A 21,547-nucleotide genomic window follows, 5' to 3' on the forward strand; every position below is an offset into this window, starting at 1 on the left:
GTATATTCTTTCTCCAAGACGCTGCTACAGAAACGGCAAACCGAATGACGAACCTATCAACAACAGCAATGATCAGGAGCAGGGATTTGTTACTGGCAAATAGAACTTATTTTCACCACGAGAAAATGGGAGGCGCCTAATAATTTGACAAGAAAACATTATTGTTTATATTCTCGCATCGTCTTGATAGTACTCAGACTCCCATCCAGCTATATAAACAGCAGCAGCGCCCCTCACGTTTCTGGTATTGTGGTAAAGACAAAGGTTCTATTGATCACCTGACCTTTCAGTCCTTTTTAACGCCTGACCGTAACGCTGCCTTTCTTACTAGGTAACAAAAACCACCTCGTTCTTTACCTTCTGCTACAATACTACATAGTTAAAAACTACGACTTATAATGGGATCAAAGTGAACAATAGTGCAGTGTTCTTTTTTGTTGATAGCAGCCTGTGGTTACAGGGGCGGATCCAGGACTGACTTCTGGGGGGGCGGTGGGTTGTAGTACTGCTACTTTTAAGGACTCCAAACTTTGGAATGGGTTTTATTTATATATATAAAATAAGAAAGCTTCCTCTTCTGGGGGGAGGTCGCCCCGATCGCCCCCCCCATGGATCCGCCTCTGCTGTGGTATATAGTGTCACCGTCATAGTTAGTGTTCCACATGAAGTGATTGCTTCTATTGTATTTACGCATTTCGTTCCCGGATTCATCCTGGACCATTCATCTCTGTATAGATCTCCATTTCTCTACCTGGATTGCTCAATGGACGTGCACGTGGAGCATGAAAACATTGAGAGAGTGAGTGAGGTTGAGTGTGTGTGTGTGTGTGTGATAGAAGAAAATGAACTGAAAGTGAAAACATTTAATGAGAAGTGTTATATATAAATAGTTAAGTATTGTTCATTATGCAATGCATTGAGAAACATTAAAAACAAGAAGTTGTAATATAAATCTATTATATAAATTGTGGATGTTATATGCGCTTCAATTCATAGATGAAGCGTATACATTAAGTATTCGTAGGCATAATTTGTAAACATAAACTTGGACACAGATAAGGAAAGCATAAAACCGATGTTCTACTTGATTTTGTCAACTCAAAAGAAAATATTCTACAATGTTGTTATCGCTCCAGGTTTATTGTACGGATCCATACATAAATCTATTGCATGTATACTTTTAAAGGAAGTCTATCCTTTGTACATTAAACATTTTGTTTGTAGACGTGCGTTCCTCAGTTTAGGAGGGCAACCGTGTAATTATGACGTAAAAGAATCTTGCAAAAAGCATAAACCGATTCGTGTTAGGTTGCTAGTGAAAAGCACGAATGAGCAGGTATGATATCTAACCGAGTCAGGGTAGGAGGCCCACGCGGAGTTGCGTCCATAGGGTAGGAATAGGGATAGAGGATATATGAGGATAGTACCAAAAAAAAGCTATAGGCTTGTTTATAGCCCGCTCCCCCCAGTTCTTTGTCACTGAAACTGGAAGAGTCACTACTCCTTCTATTACTACTACTACCTCTACTGTTGCTACTACTACTACTACTACTAATATCGAGAACAACCCAACCAACACCTGCGGGGCTTCTAATCCGTTCCTACTACTATTACTAGTACTACTACTATTGCTACTAACTACCACTACTACTATTACTACTACCGCTACTACTACTACTACTACTTAAGGTTGGTTTAAAGGGACAAGTTTTGCCGATAGATGGCACTACAGTCTTCGTATCTCTCCCATGTATTTTTTTACCTTTCACGAAAATTTACAATTTCTCTTACAAATTTCAACCTAGAGACTTCAAATTTTTAGAGAAGGAACTTCATAACCTATTAAAGGGAACAATCCGTGGCGATTTCTTCTTTAGAATTTTCTTCACTATTAAAACAGTTCCATTGTTAAAGGTTTGGGTATCCATTTCAACAATCAAGCCATTACAACAATGAAGAAAATTGAAATTTATAAGAGAAATTATAAATTTTCGTGAAAGGTAAAAAAAACATGGGGGAGATACGAAGACTGTAGCGACATCTATCGGCAAAGCTTGTCCCTTTACACTAACCTTAAGCTTCCTTACCACAAAATTTACATCTTAAATATTGATAACTTGCGATTCCGATTCATTATGAACTAATATGAATCGTTAGAATCACTATGATTCGTTAAAAATCAATGAGGAAGCGGGCTATACTCAATCCAAACTGTATGGCATAGAAACTTTGGGTATTATTTAGTTTCTCCCTAAATCCTTTGGTTGTTACTTGCTCATTCGGTAGATGTTAGGTTGTATTCTCAGTAATCGTTTACAATGACTCGCAGGGTTGGCTGGTTTAAACCAAGGTGGTTTAAACCAGCTGTTTTTTTTTTAAGCCAACTGGTTTAAACCATGTTCGTAAAATCTTTGATAAACACATATTTGTGGGCTATCACGTGTCACTCCCGTATATTATTCGTTTATATTCAGACCTAAATTACCCATTCATTTCTCAAAAAGATTGTACTACAAAAGCAACTTTTTAAAAATAAATTTATGAATGTTTCTTTTGTGATTTTTTTATAGTTTGTTATTATTGTTATGCAATTGCAATCAAAGAAAAATTCTAAATATTGTTTCGTTTTAATAGTAATTACTATTTATAAAATACATCGAAATACCGTTCTTTGGGGGGTCATACAAACCCCAAGAAAAGCATTTACTGAAATCAGAAGTATCTTTGGTATCTATTTATGTGTAAATGGGTCAGAGCCGAAGTGGACTCAAATAATTCTTATCTTTATTCACTTTTCTTACTGGTATGCAAATTAAGTCGTCGTATTTCTTTAGCTTGAACTAATAAATGTCGTAGTGAACTAACTTGGACTTCGTGGTGGCTCAGTGGTAGAGCGTTCACCTCCGGTGCTTTTGATCCCTGGTTTGATCCCAGCTTGCGCCGTGTGGACTTTATGGTGGACAAACACACCGTGCTCGTGGGTTCTCCAGTTTCCTCCTACTTTTTCATTCCACCATTTCACTCATCTCTCATGATCACCGTCTTCTTAAGCCTAACCGGTATAACAGTGGGAGGTAAACTTAAAGATTTCATTTCATTTACTAACTTGGACTTAATTAGTTATTCTGTATTCTGCAGTATTTTGAAATTACCCGTAGGTAATTCTGTATAATGGTTTCACTTGTGTAGCTGTTTATCTTTTTGTCCTCAAATGACTCTTGACAATTAGACAATTATATTAAAAGTATGTAAAGATCAGTACAGCGTATCACAAGTCCTTCCTAAGTGAGTCGGCAGACATATCGCATTTGTGGCCAATTAGTCCCGGTTTCGAGTTCAAATGGAGGACAATTTGTTTCGGATATAAGTCGAGAAACGGTTTGGACTCCGTTTTAAGCTTATGTGACCCCTTCCAGCATAACCCGGTTGTTGCTTAATAACACCAATGTCAAACAGACTTTTTCTATCCATATGTGATATAAATACATAGAGCAAATTATTTAAACCAAAAAACCTGGTTTAAACCAAAGAAACCAGGTTTTAAAAAACGGGTTTTTGATTTTTTTCAATAAAAACCATAGTTTTTGCCAACCCTGATGGCTCGCTATGTCATAGTACTGGCTTCGGAGCCGTCGATTGGGTGAGATACTAAATGCCATCGAAAACATTCTACGTATTGGGTAATTAGGTAATTTATTTATTTATTTATTTAACAATCACCAGATACAGCTCAGAGGCTATTTTACACTGGGTATCCAACAACAACAATAACAATGGAAAGGATTTGGAAAGGTATTGGCCAGAGCCTATTTAGTAGGTACCATCCCGGCATTTGCCTGGTAGGACTGAGGGAAACCCTGGAAAACCTCAGTCAGGATGGTCGGCAGCAGGATTCGAACCCACGACCTCCCGAATGCGAAGCCAACGCTCTACCACTTGAGCTATTTGTAAATTATGGACGTTACAGTGACATTCCGATATGTTTTCGTAGCTTGCATGTGGTGTTCTAAAATAATACACTAATTACGTAAATTTTACAAATATCTGAATCCCCTAACACTTAGACATTTCTAGGCTTACACGTCATAAGTTAGCACTGTGCCTTCAGATACTTTACTTCACTTTGTATAATGTGGTTAATGGCTAGTGAATGGACGAAACCGTACGTAACAGGTTAGACTTTGATTAATGTAATTCTACGTAGATACACATCTTCCAGGCAAAAACACAACTTATTTCGAGTATTTACCAAGTTCGTATTTATATATTGTTCGCCCCTGTGCTCTAAATAATTTGGCGCCCCTCGCATAAACTTATATCTGAAACAAGGAAACAAACCGTAATTTTGCAAAAATACCAGCCCTTCTTGAGTAGCAGTTTTGGTATTACAAGTTACAAAAGTTACAACGTAATTTTAAATTGCCTAATTCTCTCAATGATGATTATGATATGGTGTTTTGCCCGAAGGTAAGTATTTCACTTAAAGTTCCCTCGGCAAGGTAAACCCATGATAGTTGACCATTCCCTTCCATGGGAATATGATGACATACTAAGCACGGGATTTACGGCTCAATTTGGGATCCGAATCACTTGTGTTCCCACTGGGAATCGAACCCGGGAGCTCTTGATTACAAGGCATCTAGCTTAACCACTCATGCATTGGGGACAAATTCTCTCAATAATGACATGTAATTTATTCACGTAGGTTTTAATTTACTGTCCGGAGAAAATTCATTTTATTAATTCTTAATCGACAGTTATGTCATTTTTATATTTCATAATTTCACTTGAATTATGATTGAATTTCTTAAATATTGAATTAAAAAAAAAACTAGGCAGTGTTTTTGAGATTATTTATTTTGAACATATCGCATTGACATTTTTTTCTCGCGCTTGCGCGGGACTCTGCGGGTTGCTAGTTTTAAGTATTATTTTATTGTGAATCTTTTAAAAAAATCAAAAATTTTACCGCTCCTAAATTCTGCCGCCCTGTGCTCGAGCACATAATAATACCTAAATACGGGCCTGGTATTTCCACAATGGTCTATTAAAATATTACAAATTTATTATGTAAAATTTAAAAATTTGTGGATCCATATGGTAAAATCAGCACCCTATTCCGTTCTAATAATTATGCTAATGCACAAATAATTGCGAACAGATTGGTAATGTGCGTGCAAATTGATATGCGATAACATTATTTATGGGACAAGTACGCGCCAACTTGTGGAAAATTAACACTCTTTCTTCAAGCAATTCCGAAGTTCCGGAAAATATACGAGTAGTTTTATTATGCAGCACTTTTGTAAAGATGTGGTTCGGCGTCTTACTTGCATGCAGAGCCATGGCTGATTTCATATGTATTTATCTATTTAGTGTGCGCCAGATATACGATGAATTTTCGCTAAGTTCGTCTTAATTGTGTAGCGAAAATTATGGCACTCATGAATGCAGCTTTTTTCTTCTTTCTTTCTTTTAACGTGTAACCTTTACTTCTAACGATAAGTACAGTTTTCCTACATTGGACAAAAAATCAACCCTGTGGAAATGTCTTATACGCCCTTCTTTTATCTGACAACATTCATTTTGACCGTAAAGTTACTGTTTTCATGACAATATCTCGTAAAACTGCACCCAGGTAAGAATATATTTCTTGTCTGTGAGATAGGTAAATAGCCAACGTCTTGTTTCAGTCAGTACTTGTAATTTTTATCGTACCTCAGATAGTGGCAGCTGTGGTTAGTAAGATTAACTGGGGCATTGTTAGCAAAAGGGGTCCAGAAGCACGTAAAAAATACAAAATTTACAGAAGAAGTGGATGATGCAATTACTTAGACCTAACATAACGTAACCAAATCTAACCTAACCTAAGGGAAAATGTGAATGTTACCCTTTTAAAGGCTGTTCTATTCTGAAGAGAATGAGGTACGAACCATGATCCTAGGATAAATAGGGATGATGCTTGACTGAAAGTCTATAATTTACCAAAAAAAAAAAAAAAAAAGCCATAATTTAAAATTAAGAAACATTGTTTGGGATTGATATAGGTTAACGATTGGGGATTAATTCAAAATTCAACCCCAGTACTTTCACTTAAATGGCATAATTGGCATTTAATACTAATTCGTAATGCTTTTTCTTCAGTTCGCGACTTGTATTATACGAGGAGAAAGATTTGATTTAAATCAAAAAAATCATCAAAAATATTTTTTAAAAAAATCATTATTTTTTTCCACCCTGAAAAAAAGTGAAATTTATCATTTTTGGAACATTATGCTGGACTCCTACATTAACATATCTAATATAACCCGATCTAACCTAAACTAACATAAATGAGACATCAGGTATAGTCGTTACTGTAAAATCGTTTCGTAATCCCTTAAAAAGTAAGCATCATATTTTTCAGAAAAGAAAAACTTAGGTTTCCAGTAAAGAATAATGTGTGAGCACAAGAGAGTGGCGTATAAATAAATAGTGCAGCATAGGGCACAGAAATTGTAACCACTCTGGGAGCTTTGATAAGTTTATGGAGTAGTGCATTGTGGCATGAACTGATAATCTCTTCTTTACTTCAGGTGCAGTTGTTTCATTGCTGAATTACGAAGTTCAACCTTTTTTTTTTTTTTTTTTAATGTTCCTTATGAGTCATCAAATTGTTAATTTCCTGAACCAATGTGTGTGTAGATGCTCACCAATAGTTAAAAAGTGCATTTTTAATATTAGTGTCTTCTTTGAAACGACTTATGTGAAATAACTAACTTGAGATAGTCTTTCGGAAGCGTAAGTCCTTTAGTTTGTGACTGGCAGTCCATTGCAACAAGATCATCATCTGAAGTCATTCCAGGAAATATGAATCCGATAAAGATTTGCCAGAAACATTAGAAAGAAAGAGTTAATGTTTGTTAATATTAGCAAAGTGGCCAGACAATATCTGTGTTAAAGTACAACATAGTATATTAACGTAGTAATGTGGCTACAGATTAATTATTGACACTAGTGATAGTTTGAGTATGAACTTTTTTTAAAAAAGGAAAATGATTGGTTTCAGAATGATTGTTTATTCTATTGGCATATTTACATTTCTGACATCTACATTTGCACAGATTCACAATATTGGTGCGCTATGAATGGCTATAAGATAATTCCGAACAGAACAAATGTACTACATAAAGTTAGTACGGTATGTTGTCCATAGAAAAAAATGTTTAACAAATGAAAATAATAGTAATAATAAAATATACGGTACATTGCAACATTGTCAGGTATCGAATCAAACTAGAACCTTATGTGCTAAAAAGACTCAAGGCGCATCTGTCTCTTATGTACAAAATTTAACTACTGTATTTGTTTCTCCTATTTACAGAAATAACAATGTATATTCTATTTTTAAAAGAGTACTAGTGCTTATCAACTTTCAGATCTTTATTTTGAAGAGTGTTTACACTTCAGTTCTTTTAAAAACTAGATTTTTTTTTCGTGAGGTAGAAATAATAAGTTTGCCAATAATTCATATTTTTGAGATATAATTATGATATTAGGTTTGTCTCGTAAAACATCCAGTGGGTTTTTGTCCTAGTTGAAGTTTTTACCGCAGACACAGAATATGTATTCTTTGTGTTTTTTACCGGGATTTTGTTAGCGGCCCCTCCTACCTTATAAACTCAAGAGGGTTCTTTACTGTGTGATCTTTCAAATATATTTTATTATACAAAGAAAAGATTGGTCTATGGAATTCGCTACTAGAACAACAAAAACAAATACCAGTCCCTCATAATAATTATGAAAGAGTCGGTTTTCTATCGAAGGGTATTTGAAATCCTTTGAACAATAAAATGACAGCTCAGACCTCAAAGAGTCGTCAAGAACGTGCTTTTTCTTCTTTTTGTTAAGTTGTTTCAATCGTTCTTTTGAATTCTGCACATGGAATGTGTTTCTTATCTGTTTGTCCCTGAAGCAAATGAGTCCACATTCAGTGCGAAGCAGACGCGGGCTCACGCTCACTTCTTTCAACTAAGCTCGCACTCACACGGGTTCGCGCTCACTAATTTTAACTAGGCTTGAGCTCACTTCTCTCAACTGAGTTCGCGCTCCCCTGTTTCAGCTGAGCTGGCGCTCACGCTGAATTGGACTTGAGTGTCGAGCTCGCGAGTTTGGACACCTATGAACAGGACAGTAACGAGGGACCGCGGTGGCTCATTGGTAGAGCGTTCACCTCTGGTATGGGATCCTTGGTTCGATCTGAGCTCGCGCAAAGTGAACTTTGTCGAGGAAAAAAACACCATGTGGATGGGTTTTCTCGGGGTTCTCCTGTTACTTCCCACTTTCTTCATTCCACATTTTACTTCATTTCACATCATCACCGTCTCCTTTAGCCTAGTGTTCATAACCGTGGGACGTAAACCTTAAAGCTAAAAGGACAGTAACAGGAATTTGCGCATGATGCATTGATAAACTTATGAACTAAGAAATCCAAGAAATAATTGAAGATTACTAACTCTATAGAGGTATGGAGGGAAACCGTAAAAATAAATTTTGAATAGGAGCACTTGTATAAACGTGATTTGCACTGTTCAGAAGATCTGCCATTATGTGCATATATACGATTAGCACTCAATATTTAAATGATTCATAAGATGTTCTTTCAATGTGACTTTGATTTAAGCAAATCTTTTTATATATTCTTTTCTTTTCTTTTTTTCCCTCGTAAATGTTCTAAAAGTTCGAATCAGCAGTATCATCATTTTTAAGTTTTTTGTGCTCTTTAATCCTTGTTCTTACATCCCATTTTACCTTGTTACACATTATGTATAGTACTGAGAGGATTTTTTCTCTATTCTTTTTCTTTTTTAGGAAAACTTGCGTGTTGAAGATGTACTCAGAGGTCGATGTGTTTATAAGTAATTACACGTTAGTAGATCCCGAAGTGTACCAATTATGGGTTGATGGATATTCTTGTGAGTAAATTTTAGTATTTTATTCTTTTCTTTACATCAAAGTAAAGCGAATTTTGTGCAATGTGGGTACAATATATTACATGTATGTTAGCGTAAGTTATGCGATTGAAATACAAAAAGTAAACAAATGTCCAGCTGTACCGAAAATCGAACTTACCGGTTTCCGGCTTATCGGTTGATGTGTTAACCATTATAATTACCAAATTCCGCTCTCTGAAAAGCCAATCATTCTGTCACTCTTGAAGTCTGTCCTCAGCTATTCAGACCTCATGGATTGTAGCATGAGAAAACTTTCGTATCCCTGGCTCAGGGACCATGGTCCAGAGTGCATAGGACCATCTTCCAAGGCATTTAATACCTTGACCCACCTCAGAAGGGGCGTACATGGCCACTAGAAGTTTGGAGGTCCATCTCGCTCCCTTTTATGGATATAAAACTGCCAAAATTGTAATTTAATTTTCACTAATTTACATCGGTGAGAAGGCACTAGTTACTTTGTTAGGAATAATTAGGTTGACAAACGGGCCAAGATCATCTTTACTCTGCTGTAGTGGGTGCTAGATAACACTCGTCAACCATGGAAAAACGCTAATCAATTGTTTAATTTAAAACGAAAAATCTCTCGTTCCGTTCGTGATATCCCGAAGACATTTTAATAATTTTGAAAATTAATATATATTTTAAAACAAGAACTAAAGTTGTAAATAAAATTTGAATGTGCTGTGTAGTGAAGGGGAGAAATTTTAAAATTTTCTTAACTCAACTCTCTCTCTCTCTCTCTCTTTTTTTTTTTTTTTTTCATTATCATCGAATTTTCACAGGTTATAATCCAAAATATAATGGAGATCGACAATCGATTTAGTCCTCGATTCAAAGTAACTTCGAATGAAAAGAGAAATGTAAAAGAGGAACCAAAGATTGTGTTACTGGGAAAATTTCTAGTTAATCACAATTGAACTGAAGACCTCTCATTAATGCGCATAATCACTATTCCAGGACATAGGTCAATATACACTGAACCATGGAAAATATATTGTGTCTGTAACAATAAAAAATTGTAATGAGACTTCAGAATGACATTCTGTATTTTCAATAAATTATTACAAATTAGATCATGTTATCCGAAAATAAGCTTTACAAAGTCAACTGAGGGACAAATGAAGACTCACCAATTGTGGAATATAATTTTATATATTTAATTAATACATGTATTTATGTACACTTATATTTTAGAAATCAGAAATATAACTGAGTAAATTGTTTTTAATAATACACATTTAAGTTCATAATAAATATATATTAAAAAGTATTGAAAAATCTGTGTTAAACTATAAATTATTTCAAATCTATATTCTCCTTATTTGTAAATAGAAGTATAGAATTAAAATCTTGTGATATGCAAGTGAAATAAATACAGCGAGTGATGGTAATAAGAAGAGTTAGGATTTTATTGCACTATACATTTGCACAAAATGCAAAATAAAAAGTGCGTTTACACTAAAAATCTGTAAAAAAAAAAATCCTAAGATATATTTAAAAATGCTCTAAAAATGTAATTGAAAATATAAAAAGAAATTATAACAGTGTGTTTTTATTTTCGATTCAGTACTCTTGTGCTTTATTTAGAGCACATACAACAAATGCATATTGTACAGACGTATAGATTGTTGAATACGGCGACGATTGTCAGCAAACAAAGACTTGAACATTGAATTTTTTTTTTTTTTTTTTTTTTGTTTTGTTTTGATAGACACATCAGGAGCATACTTGAGATCTGCAAGATCAGCTGCTGTCAGTTACATTTCAGTTGAGAAAATGAAAACTTCGTCTCTGAAAAAAACACGTACCATGGAGTACATTACACGATAACCTATATTTTTGCTTAGCACATCTTTCATTTTTTATGATCCAGTCTTCCTCATTTCCACATTAACATTGTCTAATTCATGCACTGTTTGTCGTCAAGTCAATTGTTATCTGTTCTCTAGGTGTTTCTAATGAAGTAATGACACAAAGTTAAAAAAAAAAAAAAATCAAAATTAGATTTACTGTGCAAAAGCCTTACCTTCAGCTTAAGGAGAAGCTAAATTTTCTGTGCTGTTCGAATGGAGGAAACTTCGGATGCATCGAAAGAGTTTATAGTATTTCTCAGCACTGAAATTTTCATAGTATCTACAGGTTCCGGGTTCCCCTTCTGGTTAGAAGTGGATTGGTAGCTGTGAGAGTACAGGATGCTCGGATTTAAAAGCAACTACTTAATCCTGTCATCCTCGAGAAATCGCACCCGTACCTCTTCAGTCACTCTGTGGAAACTATGTGCAAGGCAAGTTGTATAAATAATTTTCGAATATAGCGCCTACTGTGAGTTTGCTGACTTTACCATATACGTCTGTTACAAGAATAGCATATTCTCGTATTGAAAAATACAGGCCATAACAGACGTGTTGATTTAACAACTAATTTGTTTATGTTGAAATAATTAGCTTTTTCCAGAATGTCGTGGTAGAAGAAATATTTCACTACGAACATCTTGTTCCATTACATCAATAACATTTAAAACATTGCATCCTTGCGAATCATATATGATAATGCATAGGTGACCTTCACGAATACTCATATTTTCTTTCCTTTCACTTTATGCTCAATATTTCTCATTGTTCTCTCGTAAAATCTTTTCACTTAGTTACTTCTTAATGTCGAAAAATCAGAGAAAGATTTAGAAGAGTATTTTTCTAAAAATGCATGTAGTTTTTCATTGTCCATTTTACTCAAAAGAGTGTCAGCACAGATAAATGCCTGACAGAATTATTTCAAGAACCAAACTGCCCAAAAGTAGTTCCATTGCTTTTTCTTTCGCTTGTAGATTAAGTTTACGTTCATATATCTTTCCCAGGAAGTACAGATGCTGTCCATACCAAATTTTCTTTCAGTTGCAACTACCGTATCATATACTTTAGAGTAGAAAGTAGAACAATCCGAATTCAAAAACATTTTCACCACGAAATTGAAATACGAAACAGTTTCAGAGATGTACTTCTTTAACTTAAAGCATTTTGCAATAACAAAGCTGCATGCTGTACAAAACTGGTTGCATCAATCGTTATCTACTAACTGACAGGTGATATAAAAATGCCACCGTAAATACACAGTTGAAGGCGGAGAGAAAGAAGGAGATTATGATTCATACAATTGCAACACTTAACAATGTATGATTCAAAGAGCGAAAAGCTCGATGTGTTTTTCCTTCAAGTGGAGTGAACTTGGAAAAAATTGTACTGTATTTCGTTTCATTTTGTACTTTTTCGTAAACTTCTAAAGATGTACGTTAAAAATAATGAACAAATGCTAAAATTGCACGTATGCACAAACAAGTATAAAATGCACTTATATACAGAAATCGGTAAAAAAATAAAAATAAAAATAAATTTAAAAAATAAAAAGAAACAAATGTGTTTTAAACTACTAAATTTTTAATGAAACAAAATTATATAGTAATGAGCAACGTTTCTATTCGTCGGAGAAAAAGATGTAAAATCGTCGAAACTCTATCCCTAGAAAGCAGAATATCAATTTAACTTCTCCGAAAAAAGAAAAGAATCTGTTCCAATTAGGCTTTTGTCGTAAAATCTGAGACTGGTGAGTAATTTTGTTGCTTACTTAAATACTGTTTAGGTATTATCACTTTAGTGACTATGGGTGGTACATATATGAAAAAAAGTAAACATTGATTACTACTACCTTAGAATATGGAGTTTACACCATGCACGTCTCTTTTAACATCTTCAGTTGCTTACCTAAAAGCGCTTAAATTAATTCTCCACACAATATTTCTGCGGCTTTGTTGGAAATCAAGTTAAGGGCGTTAGGTAATTTCATTCATTAAAGCCTTCGGAAGATACAAAAATGAACTTAACAACATATTTGGAGTTCAACACTATATTTATTGAAACAGTACAATTATGAAAGCTTAAATATGGCATTTTTGAATGTAGTTACCAGCATCGAAAAGTGGAAGATATTTTGAAATAGGTGAAAAGTTTGCACTTATTCAGTTACTGAACAGATAAGCTAGATTGAGACTTAACCTTGTTAATCATTGGATAATATATCAGTGTATTTTAGAATTACTGTTTTGAAAGCTAGAAGTCCACGTATTCATTTTAAGTATCTGGATTTATTGTACATAAACTTAGAAATGTTCTCTGCGCGCGAGTAACATTAGCGTATGTTTGCTGTGTGCAACTCAATGTTACTGTACTGATATGACAGAATATCTAGGCAGTTATATTACTTAATTATTACCGGTCTGAAATAATATAATAAAATGTATTTTGTTTTGTTTCTGTATTATTAATTTTATTTTTTCTTCCTTTCGTTTTTAGCGTCTGAGGCTGTGACAGTTCTGCAACAACGTGGTGTTACACAACAGACAGGGGCTTCGAACGACCTTCTTAAATCTGACGTCTTCGACCATTATCGTACTTACTGCTTGTTAGAAAGACTTTTACATAATCCGACAAAAGTCGCTGAACAACTTGCCTTTCAAATTGATCCTGAAACTCGTCAGATACTGATTGAAAAGTAAGTTTCATTCCATTAACATGTTTCTTGTAAGGTAAAGTTGTTTTAAGGAACCTAAAGACAAGATCTTGGGGAAAGTTAACTGATTTTCCCCGAGTAGCCGAATGATTAACACACTGGTTCCCGTGTCCATTAGAGCCAGAAGACTAAACGCGCTTTCTATATATACTATATGTATTCGTCTCGTATAAAAAATTGAATATTGATCCAGATCCAACTTTGATCAGTAGATATAGTCTCATGTATGTAAATATTTTACAGACATTCAACTGATAGCTTTTTATAAATTTAGTGACTTACATTCTGTCGGCTTGATCAGAGTAATTAAAAATAATGGGTTAATATTTGAAATTATCTAAACGTAAAATATAAGAAAATCTCGTTTTATATGAAGAGAAAATTTCATAAATCGATTTCATGACCAGAGGTGACCACTTTGACCTAACCTCACTCAATCTCTCGCACACAAACTCATTTCGATCTCATGCTCACATTATTAGTCTAACCTCACGCTCACATCACCAGTCTGACCTCACACTCGCTCAACCTCACGCTTATTTCGTGAGGTTGAGGTAGAGTGAGCGTGAGTTCCGAACTCGTGAGCGCCGATTTCGTGAGTTTGGGCACAGTTCTTCCCGCTAGCACGCGTACCTATTGCATAGATATTTACCAAATATATATTTTTATTTATTTGCAAATTTAATAAAAAGTCGGAAAAATTGATATAAAATTAAATCTTTTTTGAAAGATATGCAGTCAAATATCAACAATGAAAATGGTGTGAGGTATAAAATATTAACAAATCACTATGCCGATAAATACGTTAAATTAAACAAAAGTTTCCAATTATAGGATAATTTATTTTCATGTTGTAGTTAACCAGTTCCTTATTACCGTTAAAAAAAGATACACATTCTAATTAAACAAAAATGAAAATTAGTAAGTATGTTGTGTTGCAAAAGCAAAACAAATAGTAAAATATTTCAAATACACAAACAAACCCTTTTTATTATCACGGAATTGTTTGGAAACGAAATTAATAATAGAAATTCGACTTATGAGTCCGACAGTTGCATTTGATCGTCATTTTCTCTGTTGTCTCAATGCTCTTCTTCTGCTCCATATTTGCCAAGTTCTGTACATCTAAGTGATTGAGCACGGCTTTGCAAAGTGACACAATTGATAGCACATGGTCCTTTGATACAACCGCAGCGTACCAATTTTAAAATAGCTCGTGGAGCGCATGGTACATGACTCATAATAGGAATATACTTATTTTCTATTTTTCCTATCAAAACGTAGATGATGAAGAAGATCCAGTTGTGGAAGATTAGCCATCATTTGGAAGTGAGTTCTTAAGATGTGTTGGTGTAAAACTGGCCTTGTTGTGTTGCTGGCAAATTTTCACTTTGAACATTTTCGTATGGAAACAGCCATCACCGAGCTTACCAATGTCAGAAAATTGTTTACCTTGTAAATTCATGCGACAAAGTAACCTTTCTCCCAATTTTTCATCTCCAGATGTAAAACTTTCTGAGCAGCCTAATCTATCAAATGCCTCTAGAACATTTCCTTTAGAAGAGGCAAAAACTTTCTAGATGTTGTTTTCCTCTGTTCTTGAAGCAACCTACTGTGTCACACCCAGAGAGAGAGAGTGAAGTCCCAATAATGTCTTAACTTGCTTTGGATTTAGGCAAGAGAAAATACGATTAAGTTCTATTGACTTTCTATTAGCTCCAGTTTCTGTGACAAACTACTGTCTGGTGGAAGCAACTGTAACCACCACAATAACAGAAAATTAACATGTCCATATCTGTCAGATAGATGTGGAATGTAGAAGCACGAGCCGATGCATGTAAACAGTATAAAGTAATTATTGTATCAGCTTTCTCGTGACTACTTGCAAGTTGTGTAGCATCATTTTCACCCGAAAACTTCGCCTCGTTCCTCACACTAACAACTAAATTTTGCTTTATTTTCTGTGCATGCAATAATACTTTATGAGCAAGGTAAGCTGCCAACTCTTCCTTAATCCTGTGATGAGACAATAAAAATCTCAAGGTTATTTTCCTTGCATCTGTGGAGTCTGATTTTATATCGAACAGGCGTTGTTTGACTAGCCCTTTTCTTTCTCATTGAGTTCTTCAGTGAATGTTCGGACACACTAGGTAAGTTTCGTCATATTTCGTTAGACACCGATCCATCTTTTTGATGAACTCAATTGGAAGGTCTCAACACCTCAACTCGTCTTTACACTTGAAACTTTTTGCATGCACTGTACCTCTATCATGACATGAATGACTGCTAAGAGTGCTGTATCGGAGTGATTTGTTTTGAGTGAACTTGTGGTTTATTGTAAGTAGATGAAGCATGATGATTTGTCTTGTCAGGCATTGATGATATAAGGCGTTCAAGAATGTTCATCAATATCTCTTGTTCGTTGGTAAAATCATTGATCCGTCTCAGTTAAACATTGATCGAGGAAAAGCTGAAAACTCATAATCACTGAGACATTGCTACAGATCAATGTAGGGTCGACTCCTTCAAACAATCAGTAACGTAGTGAACAGAGAAAGATCTCCCTTTTACTACAATACAGTATCCGACAATTTCGTCAATACAACTTTTGGGCTTTACTACATAATGATGATTTGCTTTTTTCATTGGTGCCCATGACTACTCATTTATCTGATTCAATGCTTTTTTGTTTGAAAATTTCGGTCATTTGAAGTCCTTTTTCAGACACTCTTATCGAAAATAAATTCTGGATAAATTCTGTCGTTCTGGATAATTTCTAGAAAAAAACAGCAGCTTTGTTGAAATATTGATTTCTTTTCCCTCAAAAGTTATCGGATTTATCATTCTCAAAAAAGTCATAAATATCTTGTACATTTTTCTGTTGGCGAGACGCTTTGCATGCTATAAGATGGTTGTGTTTTGATCTGTTTTCATTCGTGATATCCAACGTTTCTTTAGCTTCTGTGGATATCCTAGGAAGTTCAAAAGAAACTAAGGAAATAAGTGTTATATCCGGTTTTCATTGAGTGATGTTTTCCATATACTTCCAAGTACTTTCATTTATTTGGTTTCTTGTTTGAGAGCTTCATCTATTTCTGAAGAACAGAAGAGCACTTCGTCTTGTTAAAAACCCAATTTTAGTTGCTGGTTGAAGGAACAAAGCAAAGCTTTCGGTTAGAAATGATGTTACAAACATGCAGGTAGCCACAAGGAAGCCGATATAGTAATTATTTTACATTGTTTATTTTACACTGTTTCTACACTATTTACAAGGTAAACAAGGTAAGCTCCAGTTGGGGCTGTTTACCAAAAAAAGACGTTCAAAGTGAAAAGTTGCCGCAAACAAGCCCAGTTTTACACCAACACATCTTAAGAACTCACTTCCAAGTGACGGAGTGGCAACAGGCTAATCTTCCACAACTGGATCTTCTTCATCATCTACGTTTTGATAGGAAAAGATAGAAAATAAGTATATTCCTATTGTGATTCATGTAACATGCGCTCCACGAGCTATTTTAAAATTGGTACATTGCGGTTGTGTCAAAGGACCATGTACTGTCAATTGTGTCACTTTGCAAAGCCGTGCTCAATCACTTAGATGTACAGAACTGGGTAAATGTGGAGCAGAAGAAGAGCATTGTGACAACAGAGAAAATGACGATCAAATGCAACTGTCGGACTCATAAGTCGAATTTCTATTATTAATTTCGTTTCCAAACAATTCCGTGATAATAAAAAGGGTTTGTTTGTGTATTTGAAATATTTTACTATTTGTTTTGCTTTTTCAACACAACATACTTACTAATTTTCATTTTTGTTTAATTAGAATGTGTATCTTTTTTTAACGGTAATAAGGAAGTGGTCCACTGCAATATGAAAATAAATTACCCTATAATTGAAAACTTTTGTTTAATTTATCGTATTTATCGGCATAATGATTTGTTAATATTTTACATCTCACACCATTTTTATTGTTGATATTTGACTGCATATCTTTCAAAAAAGATTCAATTTTATATCAAGTTTTCCGACTTTTTATTAAATTTGTAAATAAATAAAATTATCTATTTGGTAAATATATATGCAATAGATATAAATAATAGGCATGGAGAAAAATGAGACACGTATTAAAACCCATTCGCTAGTTTAGACGGTAATGCCATTTAAGTTCGAAAAGTGATTTAATTTTATCCCAGTTTTTATAGTTTTCGTAATTTTTGAAGTAGTAGAACTATTTATTTGGCAAATATCTATATTTGGCAAAAGACACATGCAGCAGCCATAAGAAATAAAATGAGCCACCTCTCATAAAAATCGGTTGAGAACTTGAGACACCGATGTCGGCGTTAGCCGCCATCTTAGAAATATGACGTCGTACACCTGCTCGGCCACTCTTTGAGACAAAACGCCCGGTAGTACACTATTCTATAGCTCACGGACTTTGTTATATTTACAAATGCCTCTACACTATGAGTGGCGCTCTACAACTTCCGCTGACAAATGTCTTGCAGCTGTGCCTCTATCCTTTTCCAACGCTGGTATTCATGCTTTTTATCAAGCAAGGGATTATGTTCGGTTTGTATATGGATTCTTTCAGAGTTTGTATATGGATGACCTGGGTTTGCGGCACGGAATTTTTATTGTATTCCTTTCAATGACCTGCCCTGTGAGTAATAATCCTTTACGATGAGTATCTTGCCCTTCTTCGTTAGAGTCAATTTCGTGTCTACAGTCGTGGTTGGCTTTACCTCAACAGTTTTTCCTTCACAGCTGCAGGGCGTATTCCCCCCGCCCCCTCCTACTTCCCGCACATTTGTCTTGTCAATGTGCTTCGTTCACAGTTCATTACTTGGAATACGAAATATTGCATGTTGCTACGTAAAATACACTAGCGTTTTTCGGTTTCTGATCTCCCATGTCCGGTTCGCTTTATCTTGTCCCACGCTGTACAATAAATTGTAATTGTCACATGATAAGTCTTAAGATTCATTTATTCCATGTATATCAAACTAATCAGTTTTGAAGGTTTTACAGAGGGCTTGCCTACATGATTCATGTAGTATCATCCGCAGTGAACATTTCTGAAAATAAAATCTCATGAAGGCCATTAAACGATTGAAAAATCCTGATTTGCTTCATCTTTGTTTCTTTGTGTTTTCGTGTGACTTTTAAAGAAATCCTTGTTATAAAATATACTATACTTGGAATTAACATATTTAATTCATTACATATAGTCCATAAACTGTTGTTATTTATAATTACACAAATAATTTAAATTGTTGAATTTCTTTTTCACTTGCTCTAAAGAGATTCCGTCAGTTTTCCCTTCTAACATTAAAAGAAATTGAAGTATTGTAACTGATTCATTGGATTTGAAGATGTATCAAAAAGTATATAACACTACAATAACGAATGATACATGAAAATATGCAGAATCTTGTCCAAGTTTCAGGCGTACTGTTACAAATGTTCGATGTGTCTTCCTTTCATCACACGATGCACATCTATGCAGTAGTCTAGTTCGCCCTATACGCGCTCCAGCATATCCCTAGTAATGGTCGTAAATGCAAGTGTAATGCAATCGTAGAACTCACCAAAATTGTTAGTAATGGAGACACATACATTATGTCTTCCACATGCCGCAAAAGGAAAAAATCACAAACCGTTAGGGATATATATATATATATGCGAGGCCATGGGAAAAGTGCTAGGTCATCTTCAGTACACAGCTTTATCCAGTAGCGTGAGAATTCTTCGTTTCAGAGGGCAGATATATATATGTAACAAGGAAGTCACATCTAACATTTGTAACGTAGACAGTTTCTGTGTATTTCCTGTATCATTCGTTATTGTATATGTTACGCATTTTTAATACATCCTTTTCAGACCCGATGAATCATTTATAATCACCCTGTATATATTAAAAAATACGTAATAGAAACCAATACATGTATATTTACTAATTATATGCCGAAAGGTTTGCGCGTAGTCTCTAGTTCGATTCTGGGTAAACATAGAATTTCAGATGTCGGTACACCATTATAAGGCAATTGGAGAAGTTACTTGAAGTAAAAGGTAGCGAACTCCCGCCTAGAAAAGTAGAAATAATGACGTTCAGAGCCGGTTACACTTACTGCACATTTCTCAGTTGTGTGTGCACCATCTCTCTGTCCGTAGTTCTTCGTAGGCTGGAGGCCCATTGTGTTTATTTTAATAGTAACTGATTTCATAAATAAAAAGTTAGTAATCTAATTACTAATTGTACAATGCGCGGCAAAAAACCTGCAACATGAGCATATAAGTTTATTGTGAAATGATGAAGTCTTTTGTTCCAAAATAAGTGTTCACGGGAGGAGGCCGAGGATTATGCTGGCGTGATTAATTCCACTTAGACGTTATGTTCATTCCCTGTGCTGTTAGGCGTAGTTTCACAATAAACTTACATCCTCATGTTGCAGGTTTTTTGCCGCGGATTGTACATAGATATTATTATAATCCTTTTCAAAATTAAGAAAATCCTGTATTAATATGTTCCAGGTATTATGAATTTGATGATGCTGTAATTCGAGAATTACTGGGAAAGAAATTATCATCAAGGCATAAAAAAGACTTAGACGAAGTTAGTGAGAAGACAGGAGTGCTTCTTAAGTCATGTAGGTAAGTAGATTCGTTAAATTTACTTTTCAATACCATTGATATAAAATTAACTTTAGTTGTAGATTCTAATACGCATTTTATATATATAATCTTGAATTCTGTGGTCGTACCTCTCTTTGTTTTTAAATTTAAAATATTTTGAGTTTCTGGTGAAAGCAATATATATAGTATATAGTGCAATAATGGTTTATAGTTTATAGTGAATTTTTGATTAAGCCATTATTAACTTTTCCAGTATATAGACCTCAATGTGCCCAAGTACCATAGCGAAAAATCATGTTTCGTCACCCTTGGGTGGATTTAATTCATAAGGTTATAATTTTCTTGCCTGTACAGATATATTTATCGTGTTTTATTGTCCTCGTGTAGATATATACTCACTGATCACTGAACTATGACCACATACCTTAGCGTGTAGGTCCTCCTCTCGTTTTCCGTACAGAGCGATACGGTATGCAAGGAATGCAATGAGATGTCAGAAGTCATGCGTAGATATATCAATCAAGCTGCATATGGAGGTGGAGAATGTCTCCAGAGGCTGGAGATGCCATTCTATGGCGTCTTACAAGTTGTAAATAGGATGGAATTCCGAGAATTTAAGATCCATGGAGGATACCATCGCTATGGGGGATATTGCATCGATCTGCTAGGAAATTACGGTACCAGACAGTCATCCATTCGTCTATAAGCATCAGAAAACGTAATTCTTCTCATGTAAACATGCCCCATACTATGTATTCGCCGCCATCGGCCAGCAGTGTTGATACGATGCACTGGGCTTTAGTGTCTCATGTGGTTTCTGTTAAACATGCACACACGCCCATTCACGGATATGCTGTAAACATCATGATTCATCAAGCAGCAGAGTCTCCTATTCTCATTTTATGATCACCAGATGAGTTGTTTGCGTTGCTGAATTCGGATAAGGACCAAGTGACGTTGAAAGCATCTGTAGGAATACTCCATACGTGAAGTGTATAACTCATGATCATAAGAAATACGTACTTGAGATTGCCAGAGTGGTATTGAATAGCCAGTTCCTCCTAATATGCTACGCCTATAATCCCGTACCAGTCGTTAAATGCGACTGTAACCCCGACAATCAACAAGGCAACGTTCAGTGCAGTTTTGCTGACAGTTCGTCACTTCTGCTTCTTGACATTAGTCGTGATATTCTTTCACTACAGATGCTTTCGAACACTATCGAGGCACTAGCTATTAAGGGGAGCGCGATTTGATCTTTGTCAAACACTGCTAAGCCTGGGTAGAAAAATTGTAACTGTTCATCACGCACGAACTCTTACTACCGGCTGACTGTCTAGACCCGTAGCTATGCA

General features: G+C 35.1%; 1 protein-coding gene across 2 annotated transcripts in view; it reads left to right on the forward strand.

Annotated features, from left to right (window-relative positions):
* The first annotated feature begins 767 nt into the window (after positions 1–767).
* Positions 768–21,547, forward strand: part of Fibp (acidic fibroblast growth factor intracellular-binding protein) — a 32,454-nt gene continuing 11,674 nt past the window's right edge. Inside the window, exons 1-4 of one of the 2 annotated variants that reach the window (XM_081728106.1) lie at positions 768–889; positions 8,851–8,954; positions 13,337–13,535; positions 20,091–20,210. In XM_081728106.1, coding sequence (XP_081584232.1) covers positions 8,870–8,954; positions 13,337–13,535; positions 20,091–20,210 — 404 coding nt within the window. In that variant the 5' untranslated portion in view covers positions 768–889; positions 8,851–8,869. Of the gene's footprint in view, positions 890–6,556; positions 6,576–8,850; positions 8,955–13,336; positions 13,536–20,090; positions 20,211–21,547 lie in introns of those variants that run through there. The other variant, XM_081728107.1, reaches the window with a different exon arrangement.

This window comes from Thermobia domestica, chromosome 10 (assembly GCF_964235325.1).
Source record: "Thermobia domestica chromosome 10, izTheDome1.hap1.1, whole genome shotgun sequence".
Taxonomy (NCBI): Eukaryota; Metazoa; Arthropoda; class Insecta; order Zygentoma; family Lepismatidae; genus Thermobia; species Thermobia domestica.